This window comes from Muscardinus avellanarius (genome assembly GCF_963383645.1).
Source record: "Muscardinus avellanarius genome assembly, chromosome: 5".
Lineage (NCBI taxonomy): Eukaryota > Metazoa > Chordata > Mammalia > Rodentia > Gliridae > Muscardinus > Muscardinus avellanarius.
In genome coordinates, this window is record NC_137790.1 from 139681146 (window position 1) to 139706565 (window position 25420).

General features: G+C 58.6%; 3 protein-coding genes across 3 annotated transcripts; 1 reads left to right on the forward strand and 2 right to left on the reverse strand.

The window, feature by feature from the left end:
• Positions 1–1007: 1007 nt before the first annotated feature.
• On the reverse strand, positions 1008–6561 carry LOC308263766 (aminoacylase-1-like; the record flags this gene model as incomplete). Its single annotated transcript, XM_080696816.1, has 14 exons — positions 1008–1172; positions 1250–1310; positions 1417–1496; positions 2035–2103; positions 2179–2323; positions 2876–2925; positions 3005–3078; positions 3609–3665; positions 3739–3828; positions 3905–3981; positions 4184–4278; positions 4451–4555; positions 4641–4705; positions 6468–6561. The coding sequence occupies 14 exons, from the start codon at positions 6559–6561 to the stop codon at positions 1008–1010; spliced, it is 1227 nt and encodes a 408-aa protein (XP_080552942.1).
• A 2894-nt stretch (positions 6562–9455) lies between these two features.
• ABHD14A (abhydrolase domain containing 14A) lies at positions 9456–13856 on the reverse strand (the record flags this gene model as incomplete). The annotated part of the gene is made up of 4 exons (XM_080696817.1): positions 9456–9638; positions 9844–10079; positions 13417–13532; positions 13663–13856. The coding sequence occupies 4 exons, from the start codon at positions 13854–13856 to the stop codon at positions 9456–9458; spliced, it is 729 nt and encodes a 242-aa protein (XP_080552943.1).
• A 5193-nt stretch (positions 13857–19049) lies between these two features.
• Positions 19050–22329, forward strand: ABHD14B (abhydrolase domain containing 14B; the record flags this gene model as incomplete). The annotated part of the gene is made up of 3 exons (XM_080695556.1): positions 19050–19260; positions 21606–21847; positions 22150–22329. 3 exons carry the CDS (start codon positions 19050–19052, stop codon positions 22327–22329), a joined length of 633 nt encoding a protein of 210 aa, XP_080551682.1.
• Positions 22330–25420: the final 3091 nt, after the last annotated feature.

Consider the following 25420-nt stretch of genomic DNA (forward strand, 5'->3'; position numbering starts at 1 on the left):
GCTGCCCAAGCAGCTCCTTGCCACAGTGCATGGGGGGTCAGGATGGCTGCAGGCTGGGCCTTGCCATTCCTCCCTGCCACACACGAGGTCAGAAGTGTGGACAGGAGCGGGCTGGCGCGGACTCTTACTGCACAGGGCCTATGACACCAAAGAGCCAGGAAGTTGTGCAGGGTGCAGTTTATTGTGGCCCTAAGGACAGAAGCGAGTCTTGGGGAGCAGGACAGGGTCCCCATGCCCTGAGGCAGGAAGAGGTCCAGGTGCTGAGCAAAAGGGCCTGCAGCTGCCCGGAACCTACCCGGGCTTTCTCAGGAAAAACAGCAGGGGTTGGGTAAGCCTGCTGCCTCTTGGTGACTCCTACAGGGTTCAGGATGTGTGGCAAGGTTACCCAGCTGTGGGGGTCGTGTCTAGCTGGGTTCCCAGGGCTGACCAAACCCGACTCCGGGGCCCCTCTGCACACATGGCCGGTGGTCAGTCTGCCGAGGACACTAAGATGAACTGACCTGGTCTTCCAGAGCCTGTGAGTTTGGCAAATGGTAACTTTCCAATAAGAAAAAGTAACAGGCTGGGCGTAGTGCCACACCCCTGGAGCCACAGCTGCTGGGGAGGCCAACTCTAAGGCAAGACCCTGCCTTAGGGCTACGGATGCAGCTCTGGTGGATCACCCCTAGGTTCAACCCTAGAGCTGCAAGAAAAGTACTCAAACCTGGCCAGCTGTTCCTCTGCTGGTGGTTCCCAGGGGTGCTTGGCTTAGTATCCCCTTTTGATAGGGGCAGTATCCCACACCTCAGAGGTCATGGGTAAGTATGGTGGCTACTGAGAACAGCAGGAACAACTGCCCCCGGGCAGACGGCTGGGGAGCTAGGTCGAGGGCGGGGTGGGGAGGTATCCAGAGCCAGGCTGTTGTCCTCTGTGAAACTGGGATGGTAACGCCCAGGAGGATGAGGCCCTTCTCCGTGGAGGTCTGCGGTGTGTACTGCAGGGGCAGAGGCGTCCTGGGCACCGGGGGCTCAGCTGTCACTGGGCAGGGCAGGCACGCTGGCCAGGGCGGGCAGCAGGCGTGTGTATATGTCGATCCCGCGGAGGAACACGGCCTCGTGCAGCCGCTCGTCGTGATCGTGCAGCAGCACAGGTGTGCGATTCATGGGTGAGAAGCCCAGCGCCGGGATCCCCGCCTGCAGGGCCAGGGAGCCATGAGGGGGCGGCGCCCAGGCCAGCCTGCCGCCCACCCCTGCCTGCAGCCGCAGCTCACCGCGCGGAGGTAGCGGCTGTCCGTGGCAGCCGGGAAGATCTGGGGCTCCAGGGCCAGGTCCCTGCGGGGGAAGAGCCTGGTGATTAAGGACAGAGGAGAACTGAAGGTGGCGGGGCGCGGGGCAGCAGGAAGGGGCCGGGCTGCGAGGAGGCCCGCAGCGTGCTTACATGTCCTTGCAGACCCCACTGAAAGCTGCCCACCAGGGGTCTGCGGCATCAATTGACGTCACTCGGGGCTTTGTCCACTTCTGGGGGAGGGAGAGATGGCAGGTCATAGAGCGGCCAGGGTGCCTTGCCGTTTCTCAGAGCAGACTGACCAACAGCCATGCCCCAGCCCGCCCGCCAGCCCATGGGTGGCGGTGCAGCCACCGGCCCTCAGTCCTTCAAAGGGCCGGAGACCTTCCCACACCTCCATCGACTTCTGCCCCTCCCTCAGTTCCCAGGCCAAGCGCCCCTTCCTTACGCCAGCCACCTCAGACCTGGGATGTTATCTGTTCTGAGAGTTCAGTCCCTCCCCGTCCCTGGACGACCTGTGCATCCTCACATCCAAGCCAGAGCACGAGCACATCTAAGCCTCTCCCTACTTCCTGCTCTTAAAGCCCATGAGGGCAAAAGCCGAGCCTAATTTCTCCCCTGTATCCGGAATGTCCTCTAAGTACAGCTAATGCTCACGGGGTGAATAAAATGTCGCTCCTGGCTAAGGAAATTCCCAGCTGTATGCAGGCACTCTCAGGCAGTCACACACCCCCGTGAGCCTGGTCCCCCGCGTCCATCCCGAGTCGATACCTGAATAAACTCGAAGGTGACGCCCTCGCCCGCGGCCTGGCACCAGCTGTGCAGCTGCTGCTCGAACGCCTGAAAGGAGGGAGTGGGCTGAGCACCGTGGCTCCCGGGCACCCCGAGGGGAGGGCGCCCCGGCGGAGGCTGCACCTTTAGGTCCACATCTGGTGCCAATCGGAAGTCAAAGCTGGCGCTCATGGTGGCGGGGACCACGTTATAGGCCACGCCCCCCTCCAGCTTGGTCAGGTTCACGCAAGTCACCGCCCCCTCCTTCAGGTGAGGGTTTGACTGCAGCCTGCAGGGGGGGCGAACAAGAACGGAGCTCAGCTGGACGTGGTGGCACACACCTGGAATCCTAGTACTAGGGAGGCGGAGACAGGAGGATCGCAGCTCGGAGGCCGGCCACGGCAACTCAGCAAGACCTGTAATAATCGGAAATGGGCAGGGCAGTTTCAAAATGAAAAAAAAAAAAAAAAAAATAGCCGGGCGGGGTGGCACTCTGTAATCCAAGTACCTAGGAGGCTGAGACAGGAGGATGGCGAGTTCGAGGACAGCCTCAGCAAGTAATGAGACTCAGCAACCTAGCGAAACCTGGTTTCAAAATAAAAATAAAGCAGGGCTGGGGGTATAGCCCAGAGGTAGAATGCCCCTGGATTCAATCTCCAGTACCCCCCCCCACACACACACAAATAAATAAATAAAATAAGGCTGAGGGTGCATCTTGGAGGTAGGATGCCCGGGTTCAACCTCCAGTACCACTGAAGGCAAGATGGCAGCCCAGCCTCCCTCCTCTCTGGCTCAGCCTCCTAGGGCTAGCCCCACCCACCCTCTTGCCAGGCGGCCTCACCGCTCCTTCTCCTTCTCCCGGAATGCCAGGATGGAGCTCACAACCTTTTGCTAGGAGACAGAGAGTTGAGATGTGAGAGCAGTTCCTGGACAAAGGCCCCCGGACGCCCACACTCCCCACGGCCCGCACCAGCTTCTCGGCCGCCGTGTCCTCAATGAACCGCGAGCCGTGGCCTGGATTCCCAGTGCTGGTGAATCGCACCCCTGGGTGGAGACATAAGAGAAAGCTTCAGTGTGGAGGCTGGAGATGCACTCAGCAGCCAGGCTGCACCCCGGTCTACCCCATTCCCAGCTCCTCTGGCAGGGACCTGGGCTCCCTCGGAACCCGCAGCATGGCGCCGGGTGCTGCCAGGGACAGAGCTTGCCTTCAGAAGGCAGGAAGGGGCTGCGGGCAGAGGCCTGGGTTCAAGGTCTACTCAGGCTCAGTGCTGTGTGACTCTTTTTTTTTTTTTTTTTGGCACTGGGGATGGAACCCAAGGTCATTCTACCTCTGAGCTACACCCCCAGGCCTATTTTTTATTCTTTATTTTGAAACTGGGTCTGAGTTGCAGAGGGGCTCACTAAGTAGCTGAGGCTGTCCTCAAACTATGATCCTCCTGTCTCAGCCTCCGGAATGCTGGGCTTACAAGCGTGCGCCACCACGCTGGGCTGCTGTGTGGCTCTCTGCAGCTCCTGCCCTCTCTGGCCTCCTAGCCCATCTGTGTGTGCACCCCTCCCTCCAGGCCCACACTTACACCAGATGGTCCGCTCACTGTAGAAGACTGTGAAAGCATCCGTGGGGCTGGCCAGGCCTGAGGGGAAAAGGGCTTCAGAGGATGGAGAGACCCCACTAGCAGCTCCCAGCCTCCCTGCCTGACTGCTCACCCTCGTCCAGGGCGAAGCCCACCCTCAGGGCCTGGAACTCGGGCCGCTGCACCAGCACCTCCATGCCTCGGTGACCTCCGACCTCCTCATCTGAAAGAGCAGCAGGGATGGAGATGAGGGCCGCTCCCCCATGCCTTCCTAAGCCCCCGGCCCCCGCCATGCCTACCGGGTACAAAGGTCAAGTGGATGGTCCTGGGGAACCGGTGGCCCTCGGCCTTCAGCCTCTGCACGGCCTCCAGATACCTGAGGTACAAAAGCCAGGTGCTCAGCCAAGCACATAACCCAGGGCAGGGTACAACCCTGTGCCCTGGATCCCGCTCCGAGGGCTCGGGAAGCCCTGCTCCTCCAGGGCCTCAGCGCTCCCCTCCATGGAAGGGGTCACGGGTGGAATTCTCCGCACACCCCCGGTCCTGGGCAGTCCGCTGGTCCCGGAGGGGCCACTCACTGGATGCTGACACTCTTCATGTCCTGGGTGCCCCTGGCGTAGATGTAGCCCTGAGCATCCTTGAAGGCCTCAAAGGGGTCATGAGTCCAGTGCTCCTGGGGCCGGCATGGAGAGGAGCCAGGGGGCGGGCGGGGAGGTGAGGGATGGAGGACGGCTGCAGAAGGCAGCGGGCGCTCTCCCATCTCTGTCCCCTGCCTCCACCCCACGCCGGCACGCAGGAGCCCGGATGGAGGGATGCCGGCCATGGTGCTCCTGCGGCACACCTACCCTGAAGACGGGCACCACGTCCATGTGGGAGTTGAGTAGCACGGAGGACAGTGCGGGGTTGGTGCCTGGCCAGGTCAGCACGGGGACCACAAAGCCAGGTGCCACCTGGAGGGGCCCAGAGGGAGCGGTCAGTGCAGGACAGGAGGCGCCCTGGCCCGCCGCTCCTCCCCACTCAGGGCACCGGGCTCACCTCCACTTTCTGATGCCTCAGGCCCACCTGGCGAGCTCTCTCCTCAATGAAGGCCATGGCGGCCCCTGGGGCACAGAGAGCGTTGGGGATGGACAGGCAGCCCAAGGACAGCAGACTGGGAATGGACGGCACCGCCCCAACAGGGTTCCCCAACCCTCGGGACACCGCGTCTCTTTCCCCAAGGAAGAAGAGACATTTAGCCAGTCAGAAACCCTTGCGGCCAGCCAGGTGTGGTGGCGCACGCTTGTCATCCCCACGCTTGGGAGGCTGAGACAGGAGGATCGCGCAGGTTCGAAGCCAGCCTCAGCTACTTAGTGAGGCCACAGCAACTTAGTGAGACCCTGTTTCCAAATAAAATATAAAATAGGGCTGGGAGCCTAGCCCAAAGGTAGAAAAACCCCTGGGTTCCACCTGAGTACCACCAAAATAAAAAAAAAAAGAAAAGAAAAAAAGAAACCCTTGTGGCCAGGGTAAAGTCCAGGGTTAGAAGCGAGTAGCATTCTTTTAATTTTCTGGAGGGAGGATTGACCCCAAGGGCAGTCTACCCCCAACTTATACCCCCAGCCCTTTTAATTTTTAAACAGGGTCTTTGAAATATTTTCCCTAGAGCTGTGTGTGTGTGTGTGTGTGTGTGTGTGTGTGTGCATTCTACCTCCAAGCCACACACCTAGCACTATTTTTTTCTTTATTTTTGAAAGAGGGCCTCACTAAGTAGCTGAGGCTGGCTGTGAACTGCAATCCTCCTGTCTCAGCCTCCCAAGTACTGGGATTACAAGTGTGTGCCACCACACCCAAGGCTTCTCTCCAGCCCTTTTTAAGTTTTATTATTTACTTATTTATTTTTTGGTGCTGGGGATGGAACCCTGGGGCACTCTACCTCTGAGCTACACCCCCACCCCCATTTTTTTATTCTTTATTTTGAATCAGGGTCTCACTGAGTTACAGAGGGCTTCACTACTAAGTAGCTGAGGCTGTCCATGAACCACCATCCTCCTGTCTCAGCCTCCCAAATGCTGGAATTAAAAGTGTGCACCACCACACCCAGCTTTTGAATTTTATTTTGAGCCAAGTGTGGTGGCACCCATCTATAATCCCAGTAATTTGGAGGGTGAGACAGGAGGATCTCAGCTTTGAGGCCAGCCTCAGCAAGTTGGCAAGACCCTCGGCAATTTAGTGAGATCCTATTTCAAAATAAATAAATAAGCAAACAAATACATACATAAATAAATAGGGCTGAGGGTGTTTTCCAGAGGTAGAACACCCCTGAGTTTAACCCCCAGTAACCCATACAAAAAATTTTATTTTGTGTTAAGGTCTTACTAAGTTCCCCAAGTCGGCCTCAAATTTGTGATTTTTCTGCCTCGGCCTCTCAAGTAGCTGGGATTACAGGTGCGCCCCACCTTGCTCAGCTGCAGGTTTTAGTTTCTAAACCTGGAACTGTGGTCCAGAGACATGAAAAGATTCACCCAATGCCTCTCAGCTCCTAAATCACAGCGCAGGGATTTGGACCCATAAGCACCGTTCCCAGCCTCTAAGCTTGGTTCTCTAAGGGCTCTGGCCTTTGTCCAGCTCGCGCAGGCTACTGCAGGGCGGGGGTCTCCTCAGGGCAGCTGCAGTCTCCCCACCCCACTCCTGCCCTGGGAGATGAGGTGACTCTGGTCCTTAACCGGCTTCCAGGGCGGCACAGTGTCTGGGGAAGTGTCGCCTGCAGCTGGAGTGGCCGTCTTGGTCAGGTGACAGGCCACAATGGCCAAGTGGGCCGAGGAGCCACTGGGGGCAGCAGCGCGGAGTCTGGAAGCAGGGGGTCTGGGGCCGCCGCGTCCTCACCGTAGTCGGGGTTCGGGTGGACCGTGCGGATGCGCAGGTACCGGCGGAAGAGCGTCACGGACGGGTGCTCGCCTGCAGGATCCTGGCTGGCCATGGCGAGGGCGGCGAGCTGGGGGCCACGCGAACGCCATTACCCCTCCCTGCGGCCGGCGGGGCACTCTGCCCGCACGCGGCCGTCCCGGGGGCGGGACCCTGGCTCCGGAACCCCCAAAGAAGCGTGCGCCCACAGTGCCCAAGCAGGCGGCCTGGGCAGCGACTCCCGGCCAGCCAGGCGTGCATCGGACTCGGACTCCCCGCGCCCCCCTCCAAGCCCTCCCCCCACGGTCTCGACTTTCGCGCCAGGGCGCCCCGACCCCCTCTACCGCCCCTGAGACCCCCACCTGGCTCTCTCCGGGTCCTGGGGCCGCGCTCGCCTCTCAGCTCCCGCGGCGGGCAGTGGCCGGGAACCCGGGTTCGGGGAGGTCGTGAGCGCAACACCGCCCCGGCCCGCCCACCACGTGGCCGGAGCGGGGTCGCGGGGCGGAGACCCGAGTCGGCCAGGAAGGGGCAGCCCAATCCCCGCGGCCGCGAGCGCCGGCGCCACGCTCCGCCCGCCGCGGGGCCGCCAGCCCCGAACTGCGGCCGGGAGCCGGACCCCGCCCCGGCGGCCCCGCCCACCCGAGGGCCCGCCCCCTGGGGCGTGGCTTCCGGCGGACACGCCCAGGGCGACTCCTCCTCCCCCTCCAGCCTCCGGATTGGGCGCGAGCGGAAGAGGGGGCGGGGCCTGGCGCTAACAGCGGCCGCCGCGCGGCTGACCCGGCTCTCGGGGCAGTGTGTGAGACGGAGGGCGTGCGGGATGCCCGCGAGGGGACGCGGCCGCGGGAGATGGAGGAGCTTCGGCGGCTCCAGAGACAGGACTGCCAGAGGGGACAGCTGCAGGCAGGTGCGCCCGGCTGCTCTTTGAACCCTCGCCCCCGGCCTGAGCAGCGGGGCAGCGGGCAGGGAGGCCCAAGACTTCAACCTCTGGACCTGGAGGCGGGAGAGGGAGGTGAGGGAGGCGCCCAGTCCATCCCTCCCGGGGTTGAAGTCCGGCTCCCCACACCTAACAACGGAAGAAACAGGCTGGGCGATTCAGCAGTGCTGGCTTCGTGCCTTCTCTGTGCGTGGCCCTGAGGGTTCCACCCGGGAGAGCTCTACCACTGAACTAGGTCCTCGGTCCCTTTTGTAATGTCTAATTTTGACGCAGGGCATCCCTCAGTTGCCCAGGCTGGCCCTGAACTTGCAGTCTTCCAGCCTCAGCCTCCCTAGTGGCTGTAATTACAGCCACACCGTGTCCAGCTTTGCTGTTAATTATTATCATTATTATTATTTTTTAAAGCAGGGCCTGGTGGTGCAAGTCTGTAATCCTGTCACTTGAGAGACTGAGACTGGAGGATGACAGGTTTGAGGCCAACCTGCCTCAGCAACTTAGTGAGACTGCTTCAAAAAAAAAAAAAGTAAAAAGGGCTGGAAGTGTTAAAATGCCCCTGGGCTCAATCCTCAGTACCAAAATAAATAAATAATAAAAAATTATTTATTTTTTGTAGTACTGGGGATTGAATCCTGGGGTGTTCTCCCATTGGGCAGCACCCTTAGCTTCCCCTTCTTCTTTTGAAACAGGATCTTGCTGGGGTACCCCATGCTTGCTGGCCTTCAGCCTGTAATCCTCTCCCCTCTGCCTCCCAAGTACTGTGATTACAAACTCAAGCTACCACACAGGACTTTACTGTATTGTGTGTGTGTGTGTGTGTGTGTGTGTGTGTGTGTGTGTGTGTGTATTAGGGATTGAACCACCCTCAGCTCAATCTTTTTATTCTTTATTTTGAAACAGAGTCTCACTAAGTTGCAGAGGGCCTCACCAAGTAGCTGAGGCTGTCTGTGAACCCAGATGCTCCTGTCTCAGCCTCCCAAGTACTGGGATTACAAGCGTGAGCCACCACGCCTGGCTATGCTGTTCTTTCTTTCTTTCTTTCTTTCTTTCTTTCTTTCTTTCTTTCTTTCTTTTCTTTCTTTCCTTTTTTTTTTTTTTTTTTTGTGGTACTGGGGGTGGAACCCAGAGGCTTTCTACCTCCGGGCTATATTCCCAGACCCATTTTATGTTTTTTTTATTTTGAAACAGGGTCTCACTAAGTTGCTGAGAGCCTCACTAAGCAAGCTGAGGCTGGCTTCGAACCTGCGCGATCCTTCTGTCTCAGCCTCTCAAGCGCAGGGATCACAAGCGTGCCCACCGCGCCCAGCTTGTGCTGTACTATTTCTTATGCCACATTTTCCATCCCTGCCTCTATGCCCTCTGCCTCCCTAACTCACTCAGCTCAGCTGCCTCGACCCTGGATTATCTCAGGGGGCATGCAGCATCAGTAACAATGCCCCCTACTCCCCAGCCCTGTGTGGCCGAGGGGCACACTCACCCAGACACAGTCCCACAACCCCCTCCCGGCTGTTGTGCCCATCACACCCACGTTTTACAGATGAGGCAGCCGAAGCCGGGCATGGTGGCGCACGCTTGTAATCCCCGCGCTTGGGAGGCTGAGACAGGAGGATCGCATGGGTTCGAAGCCAGCCTCAGCTACTTAGTGAGGCTCTCAGCAACTTAGTGAGACCCTGTTTCAAAATAAAATATATAAAAAAAGGTATGGGAGTATATCCCCGAGGTAGAAAGCCTCTGGGTTCCACCCCCAGTACCACCACAGATGAGGAAGGCGAGACACAGAGAAGTCAGGCATACACCGAGGGAACGCCTCGCTCTCACGCCAAAGCTGCTGGGGCACCCCTCCAGCTGCCAGCCCCACACATCCTGAAGAACCCCAGGAAAGAGGGCCTGCCACTCTCCAGGCAAGACAAATATGCTTTTCTTTATTGTGCCTGCAAAAGAAAATAAGACATCCTTGGTTGGATCTGACCCTCCGCCCTCCCAGGTGGGGAGGGAGTGGAGGTCCAGACCATCGGAGCTCCGGCCAGGCCCGCCCTAGTTCAAGGCAAATGGTCCAGGAAGGAGAGGAGGGCCCGGTGGAAGTCTTGTGGCTGGTGGAGGTAGCAGGCGTGGCCAGCGTTGTGCAGCTTCACAACGGAGTGTTTGGGCAGGTGGCGGAGCTGTCGCAGCGACTCTCGGGCCAGGCCGTGGTCCAGCTCGCCGTACAGGATGAGGGTTGGGGTCTGCAGGGGAAGGCAAGAGGCCGTGACCCTGGGGCCTCAAGCCAGTCCCTCAGGAAGCCTTCCCAAGTATCCCACCTCTTCCATCATCCCAGATCTAGGATGGGGCCTGTCCCACCAAGCAGGACTTGAGAACTGACTCCCCACCCCCTCCCAATAAACAAGCCAGGGGCAGCCCCAGGACCCGTGGAGACCCTACTCCCAGTACCGTCACGGCGCGGAGCTGCTCCTGGGTGTAGTTCTGGGTGGATGTGGGTGCGATGGGCACGAATCCGCGGAGCTGGTGGTGGCTTCGCGTGAGGAAGGGCAGGGCGTAGCGGCCACTCAGCGACGGGCTCACCAGCACGCCGTTCTGCACCCCCAGCTCCTGCAGCACCCGCGCCAGCAGCTCCGCCCGCCCTGCCTCCGAGCTGGCTTCCTCGGATGGTGCTGAGTTCCCAAAACCTGGCAACAGTGGCAGGTGCTAGCTGAGGGGCTGTGAACCCGCCCAGGACTTCCTGCGCGCTACAGTGGGGTAAAGAGCCAGGGAGCAGAGGCACATGCCGCCCAAACTTCCCAGAGTGATTTTTCTTTTCTTTTCTTTTTGCAGTGCTGGGGATGGAACCCAGGCACATTCGACCTCCGAGCTATACCCCCAGCCCCAATTTTTTAATTCTTTATTTTGAAACAAGGTCTCACTGAGTTGCAAAGGGCCTCACTAAGTAGCTAAGGCTGTCCGCAAACAGCGATCCTCCTGTCTCAGCCTCCCAAATGCTGGGATTACAAGCGTGTGCCACCATGCCTGGCTTCTAGAATGATTTTTCTTTTTGTTGTGTGTGTGTGTGTGTGTGTGTGTGTGTGTGTGTGTTAGTTACTGGGGATTGAACTCAGGGGCATTCTACCTCTGAGCTCCGCCCCAGCCCTATATTATTATTATTTTTTGTTTTGAAACAGGGTCTCGCTAGCTTGATGAGAGTCTCACTACTTGCTGAGACTGTCCTCAAACCTGCAATCCTCCAGTTTCAGCCTCCCAAGTCCTGGGATTACAGGTGTGCGTCACCATGCCCAGTTAGAAAAATATCTTGCATTTATCATATTGGCAAGACTAAAACCAATCAACCAAACACGCTGATAACACAAGCCTGAAGTGGTGGCACACACCAGGAGTCCCAGCTATTCATCTATATCCCAGCTATTTGGGAAGCAGGAGGCAGGTGGATCACAAGTTCAAGGCCTGTCTGGGCAACTCAGCTAGACCTTGTTTCAAAATAAAAAATAAAAAGGGTTGGCATGTCGCTCAGTGATAAGAGTGTTCTTGGATTCAGTTCAGGATGGCAAAAACCAACCAACAAACAAATACCACCACACACACACACACACACACACACACACACACACACAGTGATAACATTCGGTGTAGGGGAAGATGTGGAGATATGGGCACTTTTGTACATGACTGATGGGTAGATAAATTTGTATGTCTCTTTCTAGAGGGTGAGGTAATAGCTATCAACATTTAAAAATATGTATTTGAAGCCAGGCTTGGTGGTGCATGCTTGTAATTCCAGTACTTGGGAGACTGAGACAGGAGGACCACAGTTTTTGTTTGTTTGTTTGTTTTTTGGTGGTACTGGGGTTCTTGGAAGCCCTTCTACCTCCGGGCTACACTCCCAGACCTATTTTATATTTTTGAAACAGGGTCTCTTACACCAGCGCGGCTGGCTTCGAACCTGCGCGATCCTCCTGTCTCCACCTCCCAAGCGCGGGGATTACAAGCGTGCGCCACCATGCCCGGCAGACCACAGGTTTTTTTTTTTTTTTCTTTTTTTCTTTTTTGGTGGTACTGGGGTTCCTGGAAGCCCTTCTACCTCCGGGCTACACTCCCAGACCTATTTTTACATTTTTATTTGGAAACAGGGTCTCCTAAGCCAGCGCGCGCAGCTGGCTTCGAACCTGCGCGATCCTCCTGTCTCCGCCTCCCAAGCGCGGGGATTACAAGCGTGCGCCACCACGCCCGGCAGACCACAGGTTTTAAGCCAGCCTTGACAACTTAGCGAGGTCCTCCACAACTTAGTAAGATCCTGTTTCCAAATAAGAAAAAAAAAAAATCGGGCTCGGGGTTTAGCTCAGAGGTAAAATGGGTCTGGGTGCAATCCCCGGTGCCGCACACACACAAAATATATATGTATTTGAGCCACCCATTGTTCTCGTAGCTCCTTAGCACAACCCCTGACCCACACTCCAAGAAGCGTGCCCAAGAAGGCTTCAGTGCTAACACGGAAGCGTTGCAACTGACACTGAAAACGCTGAGTCCTTCGATGTATTCAGTAGGCGAATGGCTGGACAGGGCCTGCCCACCTGTCCTGTGGACATGGCTGACTGATAATAGATAGGAAGGTTTTCAGGGCCCGGCATGATCAGGAGTCATGGGATAGGGGAGAAAAGCCCGCTGCCGATGGGGCCGCTGAGCAGGCGGGACACTAGCCATGTTACAACCCCAGCACAATCCCGGACATGCAGCTCCACGTGTGGAAATGGCCAGGAGGGTCGCCCCCAGCTGTGCCAGAGGGAGGGGATAGTGGCGTGGGTCTCTGAAGGATTCATGGGTTTTCAATTAAAAAACAAAATTGGTATCGGGAATTGAACCCAAGGGCATTCTACCTTTAAGTTATACCTCCAGCCCTATTTTATTTTATTTTATTTTTTATTTTTGGTGGTACTGGGGTTCCTGGAAGCCCTTCTACCTCCAGGCTACCCTCCCAGACCTATTTTATTTTGTTTATTTCTGGAAACAGGGTATCTTAAGCCAGCGAGGCCAGCTCTGAACCTGTGCCATCCTCCTGTCTCCACCTCCCAAGTGTGGGGATTACAAGCGTGCGCCACCACGCCCGGCTTATTTTTTATTTTGAAATGGTCTAAGTTGCTGAGGTTGGCCTTGAACCTGTGATCCTATTGTCTTAGTCTCCCAAATACTAGGATTACAGACGTGCACCATCATGTCCTACTGATTGTGTGTGTGTGTGTGTGTGTGTGTGTGTGTGTGTGTGTGACTGGGGATTGAACCCAGGGGCATTCTACCTCCAAGCTACACCCTAGCCCTATTTTATTTTATTTTTTCTTATTTTCACTAAGTTGAAGAGGACTTCACTAAGTTTCTGAGGATGATCTCGAACCTGCAATCCTCCTTTTTCCGCCTCCCAAGCGCGGGATTACAAGCGTGTGTCACCACACCTGGTTTGATTCAAGAATTTTTAATAACAAGAATAATAGTCCGGGCTGAGGGTGTTGCTTAGTGGCAGAGCATGTGCTTTTCATGTGTAAGGCCCAGGGCTGGGAGAGATCGTGATAGCACAAATCATTTGTGTAGTTAAGACAAAAATCTACATGGTTCATGAGATGAATGTATACTTGCTCTAAGCCATACGGCAATCGACACTGTAAATTTCATGGCAGGAAATAAAAATACAGACTTTCTCATGGTGTCTCACGGGGCGTCATGACCTGTCACCCCAAAGTCTGGACAGTAGGAAGAGCCCCTCCCCTTGCCCCTTCCCTCACTCTGGATGGAGGTCTGGGCTTTTATACCCAGCTCTTTTATACACCAGGGCAAAGGCTCAGCTAGCCCTTGGCCTGAGGCTCTGAGACGCCCCTGAGCTGTCCCTCTGGCACACAGCACGCTCAGCATCCACCATCGCCAGGCTGTGGACAGACCCACTCAAGGCACACCTCAGGGCTTCCCTGTATCTCCAGTTCCCCCTCTAGGTCCCCTCGGGTCTGCTGCACCCAGGGTGGGGGCACTCACCTGGAAGGTCAAGGGCCACTGCCCGGTAGCCCCTTTGTGACAGTAACTTCAGCGTGCCCAGTTGCTCCCACGTGCGGGAGTTAAAGGCCTTTCCATGGAGCAGCACCACGTCCACCCTGTGGGCACATGGCAAATGTGTCCTGGGCCCGGGCGGCCCACGATTCTTCCTTCCTCGGCTTCTTCCGCTGCCCTCCCAGCCCCCGGGGAACTCCGAGTCACCCACTTGACCCTCAGGCTAGAACCCACCTGCGTGCTTGGTGGAGCGGGCGCACCTCACGGTAAAAGATGGGAGAGCTGCCTGGGGTGAAACCAGACAGGACTGTAGAATTGAGGTCTCCCCAGAGCTGGGATGTCCGTTCAGGGGGGCCTGGCAGTCCTATATACAACAGCAGCATGAACAGGAGGCCTAGGCCCAGCAGAGCGGCCTGGTACCGGCTCATGGGTGGGGGTTTATACCACAGCCTGGAGAAGAGAGAGTTGGGAAGAGAGGCCAGGCTGAGACCCCACGAGGCCTCCTGGGACCCATCCACCACCTCCCAGTCCCCCACAGAAGAAGATCCCCACCCCCTGCCCCCTTCCCTCACTCTGGATGGAGGTCTGGGGTTTTATACCCAGCTCTTTTATACATCAGGCAAAGGCTCAGCTAGCCCATGGCCTGAGGAGCTGAGACGCCCCTGAGCTGTCTCTCTGGCACAGAGCACGCTCAGCGCCCACCATCACCAGGCTGTCGACTAGACCCACTCGCAGGTACATAGGACAGCAGGTGCTTTGCTTAGCCTTCCATGAGAGGGGGTCCACAGGAGCACTGGGAAGGAGGCAGGACTGCAGGTCTCCTACAGGTAAGAAGATACAGGCTCAGAGCCATGGATTCTTCTGCTCAAGTAGCAAAGGGGGAGGGACCTGGGAATTGGACCCAGGCTGGACTCTAAACCACTAACATGCTTGGATAGGAAGGACCTCTTGGAACTGGGAGCTGCTAGGTGAACTGGAGCCATCAAGAGAGAAAGAGGAGCCGGCCATTTGGGAGGCTGAGACAGAAGGATCGCGGTTCATGGACAGCCTCAGCTACTTAGCGAGGCCCTTTGCAACTCAGTGAGGACCCTGTTTCAAAATAAAGAATAAAAAATAGGGCTGGGGTATAGCTTGGAGGTAGAATGCCCCTGGGTGGTTCCATCCCCAGTACTGCAGAGAGAGAGAGAGAGAGAGAGAGAGAGAGAGAGACAGACAGACAGACAGACAGACAGACAGACAGACAGACAGTAGGACAGAGGGCATGTCTGAGAATGGTGTTCTTTGTTGGTTGTTGTTGGTGTTTTTGCACTGGGGATTGAACCTAGGGGCATTCTGCCTCTGAGCTATAACCCCAGCCCTTTTTGTTCTATTTTATTTCTGTGGTACTGGGGATGGATCCAGGGGCATTCTACCTCTGAGCTATGCCTCCTCTTTAGTTTGTGTTTTGAAACAGGGTCTTGCTAGGGTGCTGAAATTCTCACTAAGTTGTTGAGGCTGGCTCAAATCTGTGATCTTCCTGTCTCGGCCTCCCAAGTATTGGAATTACAGGTGTGTGCCACAATGCCTGTTTTTTTATTTCATTTTATTTTAAAACAGTCTCTTGGTGGGCGTGGTGACACATGCTTGTAATCCCAGTACTTTGGAGGCGGAGACTGGAGGATCACAGGTTTACAGCCAGCCTCAGCTACTTAGTGAGGATCTCTGCAACTTAGTGAGACCCTGTTTCAAAATAAAGAATAATAAAGGGGGGGCTGGAAGTGTAGCTTGGAGGTAGAATGCCCCTGGGTTCAATCTCCAGTACCAAAACAAACAAACAAACAAACAAACAAACAAAGCCTCCCTAAGCTGTTGCGGGTCTCACTGAGGCTGGCCTCAAACATACAATAGTCCTGATTTAGCTTCCCAAGTATGGGATTACAGGCTTTTGCTAGACACATCTTTATTGAGTGCCAATTGGTGCTGGTTTGAGTTAGGAGCTGGGACCTGTCCTGGCCCACACCCACCTCTCCATGACATTTGGTGGGAAGCGTCTGATCCCAAGCGTGCACCACCATGCACGGCTCTTATTTTCTACTCATGAACAAATGCATGCCTCCAATGTGGAGTCAGCCCCGGTCCTTCTGGCCAGACCATCCAGCCTGCATCTCTTTCTACCAGGGGTCTGCCCACCATGCGGCTTTGGCCATCGCCTTGGCAACCTGGAGCAGGTGCCAGATGTCAAGTGCAACCGTGGAGGCCTGCACCCAGATGTGGGGGGCGCCAACTGCCTGCCTCAGGTCCCTGGAGTCCACGTAGACGTGACTCACAGGTACGCACACATGCACAAGATATCGAGCCTTGCTTCCAGATGTTTTTCTATTGCACAAGCGATGCCCTGCATAGACATGTAGCCCCCTTGTACATGTATCAGCCCGTGCAAATCCATCTCTTGTAGTAAACAACCTCAAAATCTTGCACACGGTCAGGCACCAGGGAGGTAGGCAGATTAACACACACACACGTTTTCAAAACCACACTGCCAGCCGGGTGTGGTGGCGCACACTTGTAATCCCCGTACTTGGGAGGCTGAGACAGGAGGACCACAGGTTCATGGTCGGCCTGGACAGGAGGACCACAGGTTCATGGTCGGCCTGAGGCTCTCCGCACCTTAGACCTGTTTCAAAATAAAGAATAAAAAATAGGGCTAAGTGTATAGCTTGAAGGTAGAATGTCCCTAGGTTTGATCCCCAGTACCCCCCACAAAACCCCCAAACAAAACAAAACATTGCCTATAGAGCACAGTGACCGGACGCCTGTAATCCCAGCTACTTGGAAGGCTGAGGCAGGAGGATTGCAGGTTCACAGCCAGCCTCAGCAACTTAGTGAGATCCTGTTTTAAAATAAAGAATACAAAATAGGGCAGGGGGTGTAGCTCAGAGGCCAAATGCCCCTGGGTTCCATCCCCAGACCCATAAAATAAATAAATAAATAAATAAATAAATAAATAAATAAGAGCAGGGGGGTGGTTATTCAGAAGTAGAATGCTCCTGGGTTCAATCTCCAGTACCACCGGGGAAAAAAAAGAAAGAGAAGAAAGAAAGAAAGAAAGAAGGAAGAAGAAATAAAAGGGGCCGAGAATGTGGCTTGCTTAGCATGCCTAAGGCTATGAGTTCAATTCCTAGTACCCCCCACCAAAACACATAAATGTAAATAAATAAATCACCTTCAGATCCACAGAAATGCTCAGGCAGAGTCACTCACATACGAAGGAACAGGCTCAGGGAGACAGACACACCCACACCTTCAGAAACTCACCCAAACACACGCACGAGTAAAATCACACGCACACAGAAATACACGGCGAGCCGGGCATGGTGGCGCACGCTTGTAACCCCAGCATTTGGGAGGCTGACACAGGAGGACCGTGGCTCCTGGTGATTCATGGCCGGCCTCAGCTACTCAGTGAGCCCCTCTGCAACTTAGAGAGACCCCGTTTCAAAATAAAGAATAAAGAACTGGGCTGGGGGTGTAGCTCGGAGGTGGAATGAACGCCCCAGCGTTCTATCCCCAGGACGGTTACAAAAGCAAAAACAAAAACACAGAGTAAACACACGGGGACACAGGCAGGCAGACGGACCCAGGAACACACCCGAAACACACACGCACAGACAGACACACACGCACAGACACACTCGGACATCCAGGCACCCGTCCACACAGACCCCCAAGAACACACGCACGCGCGCGCACACTGGACACGAGAACACTTGTGCTGGCCGCCCCGCCCCATGGCCGCCGGCCCGCTGCCGGGACACTCACCGGGCGGGGGGCTGGCGATGACCTGGCGCCTGCTGGACGCCCGCCCCGGCCCGGCGCCTGGGTCCCGCGGCCCGCGGAGCCCCGGGCGCGCCTGCGCAGTCTGCGGCTCGGGCCGAGGGCCGGCGGAGGGGGCGGGGCGGCGCCCCGAGTGCCCGCCCCCCAGTCGTCGGCCTGGGGCCGCGCGCCGACCCTTCCCGCCCGGGCGTCCCTGCTCTGGCCGCCGCCCCGGGGCGGCGCCCGACTCGGTGGGGGCCCGCGCTGGCCGCCACTGTCCGGCCCTGAGCCCCGCTCGGCCGCCGGCGCGTCCCGGCCGGGGTGCGCGGCCCAGGCGGAGGGGCTGCAGGAGTGCCGAGCCCACCGGGCGGGACCCCGCGTGGGGCACGTGGGGCGAAAGGGCTTGGGGAAACTGAGGCCGGTGTTGGACGAGGGACCTAGCGGCAGCTCGTGGTCACCAGAGGGCGCCCCGGAGCGTGGCCCGGCCCCCGGCCTCGCCCCAGCCCAGCCTCTTTCCAGCTTCCCTCCCCGGGCGCCCGCAGCCGCCGGCCTCCCGTCCGAGCGAGATCGCGCAGCTCCCCAGGTACCCAGCCTGCGCCCCTCCCCCCTCCCCAGTTAGATCCCGCACCCCGCCTCCCCGCCCGGGCGCCCCGGCTCCCTCCCTCCCGGTGCACCCCCAGACTCGGGGGCCGGAGCCGCGGCTCCCGCAGTGGACCTGCCGGGCAGGGGCGGCGCCGGCTGGCCGCTGACCGCTGCGTGGACGCGCTGGACCCCAGCCCGAGGCCCTCGGAGCTCCCGGGTCACCTGCAGGCCGGAGCTCCGAAGCCCTAGCCGTGGGGCGCTTGGATGCCCGCCTCTGGAAGACGGGCTTTCTACCCTAACCTCCGCCCCGTCCGGCCTGCAGTGCAGCTCAGGACCCGTACCCGAGCGCTGGAGGCGATGGGGTCTCTCCACGAGACAGTCGATTGACTATTCAATGGTGCCTGGTGCATTCTTACACGCTCGGCCTCATTTAATCCTATCAGCTGCATATGAGCTGGCACTATTGAATTACCCCCACGGTAGAAAAAGGCTGATAGCCACGTGAACATCAACGAAAGGGGAGCCCCACGGATCGCGTTCCACCTGTTGGCAGGCACCCTCGTTGTTACTTTAAATTCCAAATTAAATCGGATTTTTTTTTGTTTTGTTTTGGTACTGGGGATGGAACACAGGGGCATATTACCTCCCAGCTACATCCCAGCCGTTTTTTGTTTTTGCTGTCCTGGGGATGGAACCCAAGGGCATTCTATCTCCGAGCTGCACCTCCAGCCCTATTTTTTATTCTTTGAAAGAGGGTCTCACTAAGTTGCCAAGGGCCTCACTAAGTAGCTGAGGCTGTCGGCCAATCTAGATCCTCCTGTCTCAGCCTCCAGAATGCTGGGATTACAAATGTGCACCACCACACCTGGCTTCCTACTTTTTATTCTTTATTTTGAAACAGGGTCTCACTCAATTGCAGAGGACCTCACTAAGTAGCCAAAACTGGCTGTGAACCTGCTATCCTCCTGTCTCAGCCTCCCAAGCACTGGGATTGCAAGCGTGCGCCACTCTGCCTGGCCCAGAATTCACACTTCTCGAGGCAGGCTCCTTAGCAGGCAGGCGGCTGAGGCCGGAGGTCACGCAGTTCAGCGGGTGGCTGGGACAGACAAAAGTTTCTTCAGTCCTGGAAGCCTGCTGGAGGTCTCGGGGCTCCTGCAGGACACCTGCCCGGCAGCCTCCCGGGCTGGGTTTTCCGTGGCCCTCACCTCCAGGCCTTGTACCGCAGGCACGTCGGTGCAGCGGCAGGCATGGCAGATATGCAGCTGCTCGAGGGCACCATCCAGGTGCAAGGCCAGGGCCTCTTCTTCCGGGAGGCCCGGCCAGCTCCGGGGCAGGCGGCTGGCTTCTCTGTACTGCTGCTGCACGGCCTGCGCTTCTCCTCTGAGACCTGGCAGAACCTGGGCACGCTACAGAGGCTGGCCCAGGCCGGCTACCGTGCAGTGGCCATCGACTTGCCAGGTACTTCCGGGCAGGCTGCTGGGCAGCGGTTGGAGAGGGTCAGCCTGGGAGGACCTGGCCAGGCCGGGCCCTGAGCTTGACAGAGTTCAGGGTCCACTGCAGGTACCTTCCAGCTTCTCCAGGCTTGACCTAGATGTGGTCTGGACGCTGCTCAGCGGCTCCTCGGCGGCGCCTCAGCAGCTCTGAGGCTCTCACCTGTGACGGGAGCTGCCATACACACAGTCGTGTTTGGGGCTGGTGCTAGTGAGAATGGGAGGTGTCTGTCAACGTGGCTTAGTACCTGAAGCACTGGGTGTTCAGCTGGTTGGAAGTAAAGTGTTTTGAGAGTCACATCCACAGGCTGTCAGAAGGGGGTCCTGGGTCTCTGGACGCCTTGGGGGCCACAGCAGGGCCTGGACTGGCTGGCTCATCTCACATGCTGGGCTCTGGAGGAGGTGGGGACACCCCCACCCCGCATCTGTTATGACCTGGACCGCCAGGCCCTGGCCCCTGGTGTCAAGGTGGAAGGGGAGGCCTGGCCCACCAAATGCCCCCTCGGGCCTAGGGTGGTATGGTTTCAGGGCTTGGGCTGGCTTCCTGCCCAGTCGGGATTGGTTTCAATGGTGGGTTGGGCTGAGCCTCAGAGTGGAGGTCCAGAGCTAATGCTGTGCACAAAGGCGGAGGGACTGGCAGACTGGAGGGGAGAAGCGGCCCCTCAGCCACGCCCTCCAGGAGCCTGCCCCTTCCGGTTCAGGGAAAGGGTGCTTTAAAGTTACTCTACCACAGCAGCTTCAAATGGCAGGTATTTATTACCCTTCCCCCTTTTTGTGGTACTGGGGACTGACTTCAGGGCAATTCCACCACTGATCTACACCCCCAGCCCTATTTTTTTTTTTTTTGCAGGTCTGAGGATGGAACCCAGGGGCATTTGACCTCTGAGCTACACGCCCTGCCCTAATTTTTATTCTTTTTATTTTGAAACCAGGTCTCACTGAGTTGCAGAGGGCCTCACTAAGTAGCTGAGGCTGTCCGCGAACCACGATCCTCCAGGTCTCAGCCTCCCGAATGCTGGGATTACAAGTGTACGTGGCCACCATGCCCGGCCTCCCCCAGCCCTATTTAAAAAAATTTTTTTGGTACTGGGGATGGAAGCCAGGGACATTCTACCTCTGAGCTACACGCCCAGCCCTAATTTTTTTTTTTTAATTCTTTATTTTTAAACAGGGTCTCACTGAGTTGCAAAGGGCCTCATTAAGTAGCTGAGGCTGTCTATGAACCACTATCCTCCTGTCTCAGCCTCCCAAATGCTAGGATTACAAGCATGCACCACCAAGCCCAGTTCCAGCCTTATTTTATTTTAAAACAAGGTCTCACTAAATTGCTGAGGCTGGTCTGAAACCTGTGATCCTCCTGTCCCAGCCTCCCAAGTACTGGGAATATAGTCATCTGCCACTGTGCCCGACTTTGTTATCCACTTTTACTTTATTCTTTTGGTACTAGACATTGAACCCAGAGGCATTCTACCTCCAAGCTACATCCCCGGAAGCAGAGTCTTATTGGGTTATTGAGAGCCTTGCTAAGTTGCTGAGGCTGGTTTTGAACTTGCAATCCTCCTATCTCAACCTCCCAAGTATTGGGATTACAAGCATGTGTCATCACCCCTTTTAACAGAAGGATACTGAGCACCCCAGAAAGGGCTGAGCGGAGCCGAGCGTGGTGTCGCACGCTTGTAATCCAGCATTTGAGAGGCAGAGACAGGATGATCACAGTCGAGGACAGCCTCAGTTATTTAGTGAGACCCTCTGCAGCTCCAGTGAGACCCTGTTTCAAAATAAAGAGTAAGGCCAGGTGCAGTGGCGCATGCTTGTAATCCCAGCATTCTGGAGGCAGAGACCAGAGGATCATGGTTCATGGATAGACTCCGCTAGTGAGGCCCTTCCCAACTCAGTGAGACACTGTTTCAAACATAAAAAGGACTAAAAAATAGGGCTGGGGGTGTAGCTCGGAGGTACAATGCCCCTGGGTTCCATCCCCAGTAGCCCCCCACCCCAATAAAAAACAAGAAAGCAAGCAAGACAGAAAGGGCTGAGGGGGCTTGCTGAAGGCGGTAAATGGAGAAGTGGGACTTGGCCCCAGCCCTGCTAGACTTAGGAGTGTAATTCTTTCCAGAATACTGTCGGTACTGGGGAAGATGGACACAAAAATGGGTAAGATAGTTTGGGCGTGGTAGTTGTCAACTTGGCCTACTGGGTGTTAAGACACCTGGGCACAGAAAGACAAGGGCCTTAGGAAGGCTTCCTGGAGGAAGGGGCCCTTGTTCTGCACGCACTCTCCTTGACTTCTCTCCCACACCTGAACCCCTGCAGGTCTGGGGCACTCCAAGGAAGCGGCGGCCCCCGCCCCTGTCGGGGAGCTGGTCCCTGGCAGCTTCCTGGGGGCGGTGGTGGACGCCTTGGAGCTGGGCCCCCCCGTCGTGGTCAGTCCATCATTAAGTGGCATGTACTCCCTGCCCTTCCTCACGGCCCCTGGCTCCCAGCTCCGGGGCTATGTGCCGGTGGCCCCCATCTGCACTGACAAGATCAATCCTGCCGACTATGCCAGCGTGAAGGTACCCATGTTGGGGCTGAGGTGCCCCGCCAGGAGCCAGGGAGGGTCCACCCCTGGGCCTCCCACACCTGGGGGCTGGGGACCGAGGGGTGGCTCTGGGAGGACCTGACCACTGAATTTCACTCTTTGGGCTTACTTAGCGGGTCCAAGTCTGTGTTAAACTGTGTGGGGCAGAACCATGCCCCCGCCCACTGGGCTTGCTGGTACCTCCTCAGCGTGGTGGCCCCGGGGAGTCTGCGGTGGGAGGAGGCTGGTGTGGCCAGGTCTTACTGACTCTCCTCCAACCGGTTTCCTTCCTCTCAGACTCCGGCTCTGATCGTATATGGAGACCAGGACCCCATGGGTCACACCAGCTTCCAGCACCTCAAGCAGCTGCCCAACCACCAGGTGCTGGTCCTGGAGGGAGCCGGGCACCCCTGCTACCTGGACAAACCCGAGGAGTGGCATGCAGGGCTGCTGGGCTTCCTGCAGGGGCTGGCATGAGACCCAGCCGGCCCACGGGGTGGGCTGCCCGCCCGCCTGCCCGCCCGCTGCCTGGGGACTGCTGTCTCTCTCTCTCTCTTCCTCCGGGACTCTGGCTCATCATTCTTCAACAGGTGTGTCTGTCTGCGTCTACCTGGGTTCTTGTCTTTTGGGGTCCTCCTGCCTTTTCCGCTTCATCCTCTGGCTATGGCACTGAGGTGTAGATAGAGAAGACCCCTCAGGAGTCTGCCGGAGGGTGGGCGGCCTTTCCTGCAGGCTCACTCCTTCCTCTGCTCCTCCCTGCCTCCCCTCCCCCCTCAGCTGCCCTGCAGGCCAGGCAGCCCCTCCTCCACCCCTCCCTCCTAGGCCACAGCTACACTCAGCCCACACATGCAAGGACCCCTCGCTGGGGGGGGGCAGCCACACGGTACGTGTGACCTGCTGGCACGCATTTTCACCTGCAGCCTGGCAGGGGACCCCCCCCCAGGGTTGGGGTGTGGCCAGCCCTAGGTTCCACCCACTCACCCACCGGTGGCAGCTGGGGGGAGGACGGCGCCTTGGCCCATCACACCTCCGGCCTTCCTCCCTCCTCCTGGGGGCTCCCCACTTGCCCCGGTCCTCCGGCCCGCGTCTTCTCAGCCCAGCTCCTTCCCAGCCCTGAGTTTGGGGGTGGGGAACGTCTGTGAAATAAAGCGATGCAATTAGACCCCACGGGCTCCTGCTGCCTCCCGAGCGCCGCCCCTACCCCTTGACCCCCGCGCCCGGGGACCGCCGCCGCGGCCCCTCCCCCTCCCCGGCGGGGCCAGATGGTCCCCCTGCCCTTTGTCCACCGGGCCAGATGGAGGGAAAGAGATTGGATTCCCCGCCCTACCCACACACACCCAGGTGCCAAGAGACTCGGCTGCGGGGGGAGGCGGAGGTCAGTGGGACCAGGCTGAGCCGATTACGGGGGAGGGGGGGGACTACTTGCTCCCCAGGGAGCGGGGCGGGGCGGGACCGGAGCAGCCCCTCCCCCGCCCCTCCCTAGTCCAGGGCCGAGGGGCTCGCGGTCCGCGGCGACCCGAGCGGGAGGAGGCCTCCCGGGCCCATCTGGGGGCTCGCGGGGGTGCGGGCGGCCTGCGGCGCGGGCGGCGGGCGCGGCCGAGCGGGTGCGGGCGGGGCGGCTGCGGCAGGCCGGGGCGCGGGGCGGGCCGGCGCGCCGTAATCGGATCCCGGGGGGCGGGGCGGCCGGCCGGGGGCGGGGGGGCGCGGAGCCGGGCTCGGGCCGGCCGGCCCCGCGCCTGTCAAACCCCTCATTGTTCGCAGCTGATGTCACTCGCGGCGGCGCGCGGCCGCCTCTCCCGGGGACGATGTGGGACTGAGCGGCCCCGCCGCGCCGCAGGACCGCCCAGCGAGGTAGGCGCGGGCCGCGGAGTCGGGGTCGGCCGGGCGGGGTCCGGGAGGCCTGCGCAGCTGGGGGCGCCGGTCGGCGGGGGGCCCTGGAAACCCTCGGGGGCCAGGGCCGAGCCCCCTCCCCTCCCCTCTCTCTGCCCCTGCGTGTCTGCCCCCATCCGCCCCCCGCCTGCAGCGCCTGGCTCGCACACACCCCTTCCTATCCTCCGCAGTCCTAGGAGGGACCAGACCCGGCCCGGGGGCCGCGGGTGTGTGCAGAGGAGAGTTGGAGGCGGCCGCGGAGTGGTCCCTGCCGCCCGCTGCCTCTCCATCTTCTGAGGCCGGCCTAGCCTTTGGGCCGGATCCTGGGGGCTTGGGGTGGGGGGCGCTCTTCTCACTTCAGCGTGGCCCTCCTACTTACTTTCCTGGCCAGGGAGGGGCCGTCTCCTCACTCCCCCGTCCCAGGACCGCCATCTTGAGACCTGTGGCACCCAGGGCCCCGCCCCACCCAGCACCCAGGGGAGTGGTCTTGGAGGGGATGCACCCTGAGCCAGGCATCCCGTCTCCCCAGAATCTGGGTCTTTGGGGCCCCAGCAAGCCCAGGGTGATCACCTCCTTGCTGGACCAACAGGACATGTGTCCCCAGGGGCCCTCCTTCCCCACAAAGAGCTCTCAGACCCCAGGCACTCCCCAGGGGCTGAGAATGGCCCTCGCTCTTCCCAGGGGTCACCCTCAGGGCCTCAGGGCCAGTACCTGGGGCCTTACTTAAGTTCCCCCGTCTGAACATCTCCCGGCCCTTCAGGTCCTGGAACCCCCTCAACTTGCCAGGCACCCCCATCCCAGCCCCCACCCCCAGCCTTCATCAGCATGCAGTCCCAGGCTGCCCAAACACAGGGGAATTGTTCTCCCGCATGCTGGGGTGGGGGGCTGGGAGCAGCGGCCCACACACCCTGGCAGGCCCAGGCCTTGGGCGCCTGGCTGGCCCCACCCTCCCTGCCCCCCAGCGCCTCCAGTGGCACCGCCAGCCTCTGGGGAGAGAGCTGGGAGTCCAGCACAGGTGGACCCCTGAGTTCTCCCAGCGCCAGCTGTGGACCGCGGCCTTATACACAGGTCCCTTCTCTGGGCCTCAGGTTCCTCTCTTGATTGGCCAGGGCTTCCCAGGGGTGATAGGTGGAACCCACCTCGGCTCTGAACCTACCCCGCACTCCCGCACAGCCTCCAGCCCCCCTTTCTCCTGGGGAGACCTCTTTGGGTCCCTCAGAAGTCTTCAAACACAGTCCAGATTCCTCGCTCCTGCAGCACCCCCTCCCCCCCCAGATCCAGAGTCCCTAGATCCAGAAAAACAGGAGCAGGGGCTGGGATGCCGGGGAGGAGCTGAGAACCTGTCCAGGTAGGCCTGGCTCTCTGCCCACGTGGCTGGCTCCTCCGCTCAAGTCCAGGCTCTTGAGCCCGAGGGTCCCTGATGCCCCCGGGCCCCAGGAGCCCTAACTCCTCTCTGCCCTCTGCGCCTGGCCTGCCTCAGACTTCCTCTCCTCCGGAAGCTGTCTGTAGTGCAAGGGTGGGCTCCAGGATCCCTTGAGTTGCAGCTGGGTTTTGGGGGACACAGAGGTCCCATCTCTTGGAGATGGCTCCACAGAGGAGGTGGCTTTTGAAAAGTACTTTGACAGAGTGAGGAGAATGGGCATTTGACACTGGGATCATTAGCCCGGGCAGAGGCCCAGAGACCTGGAGGTCAGGCCTG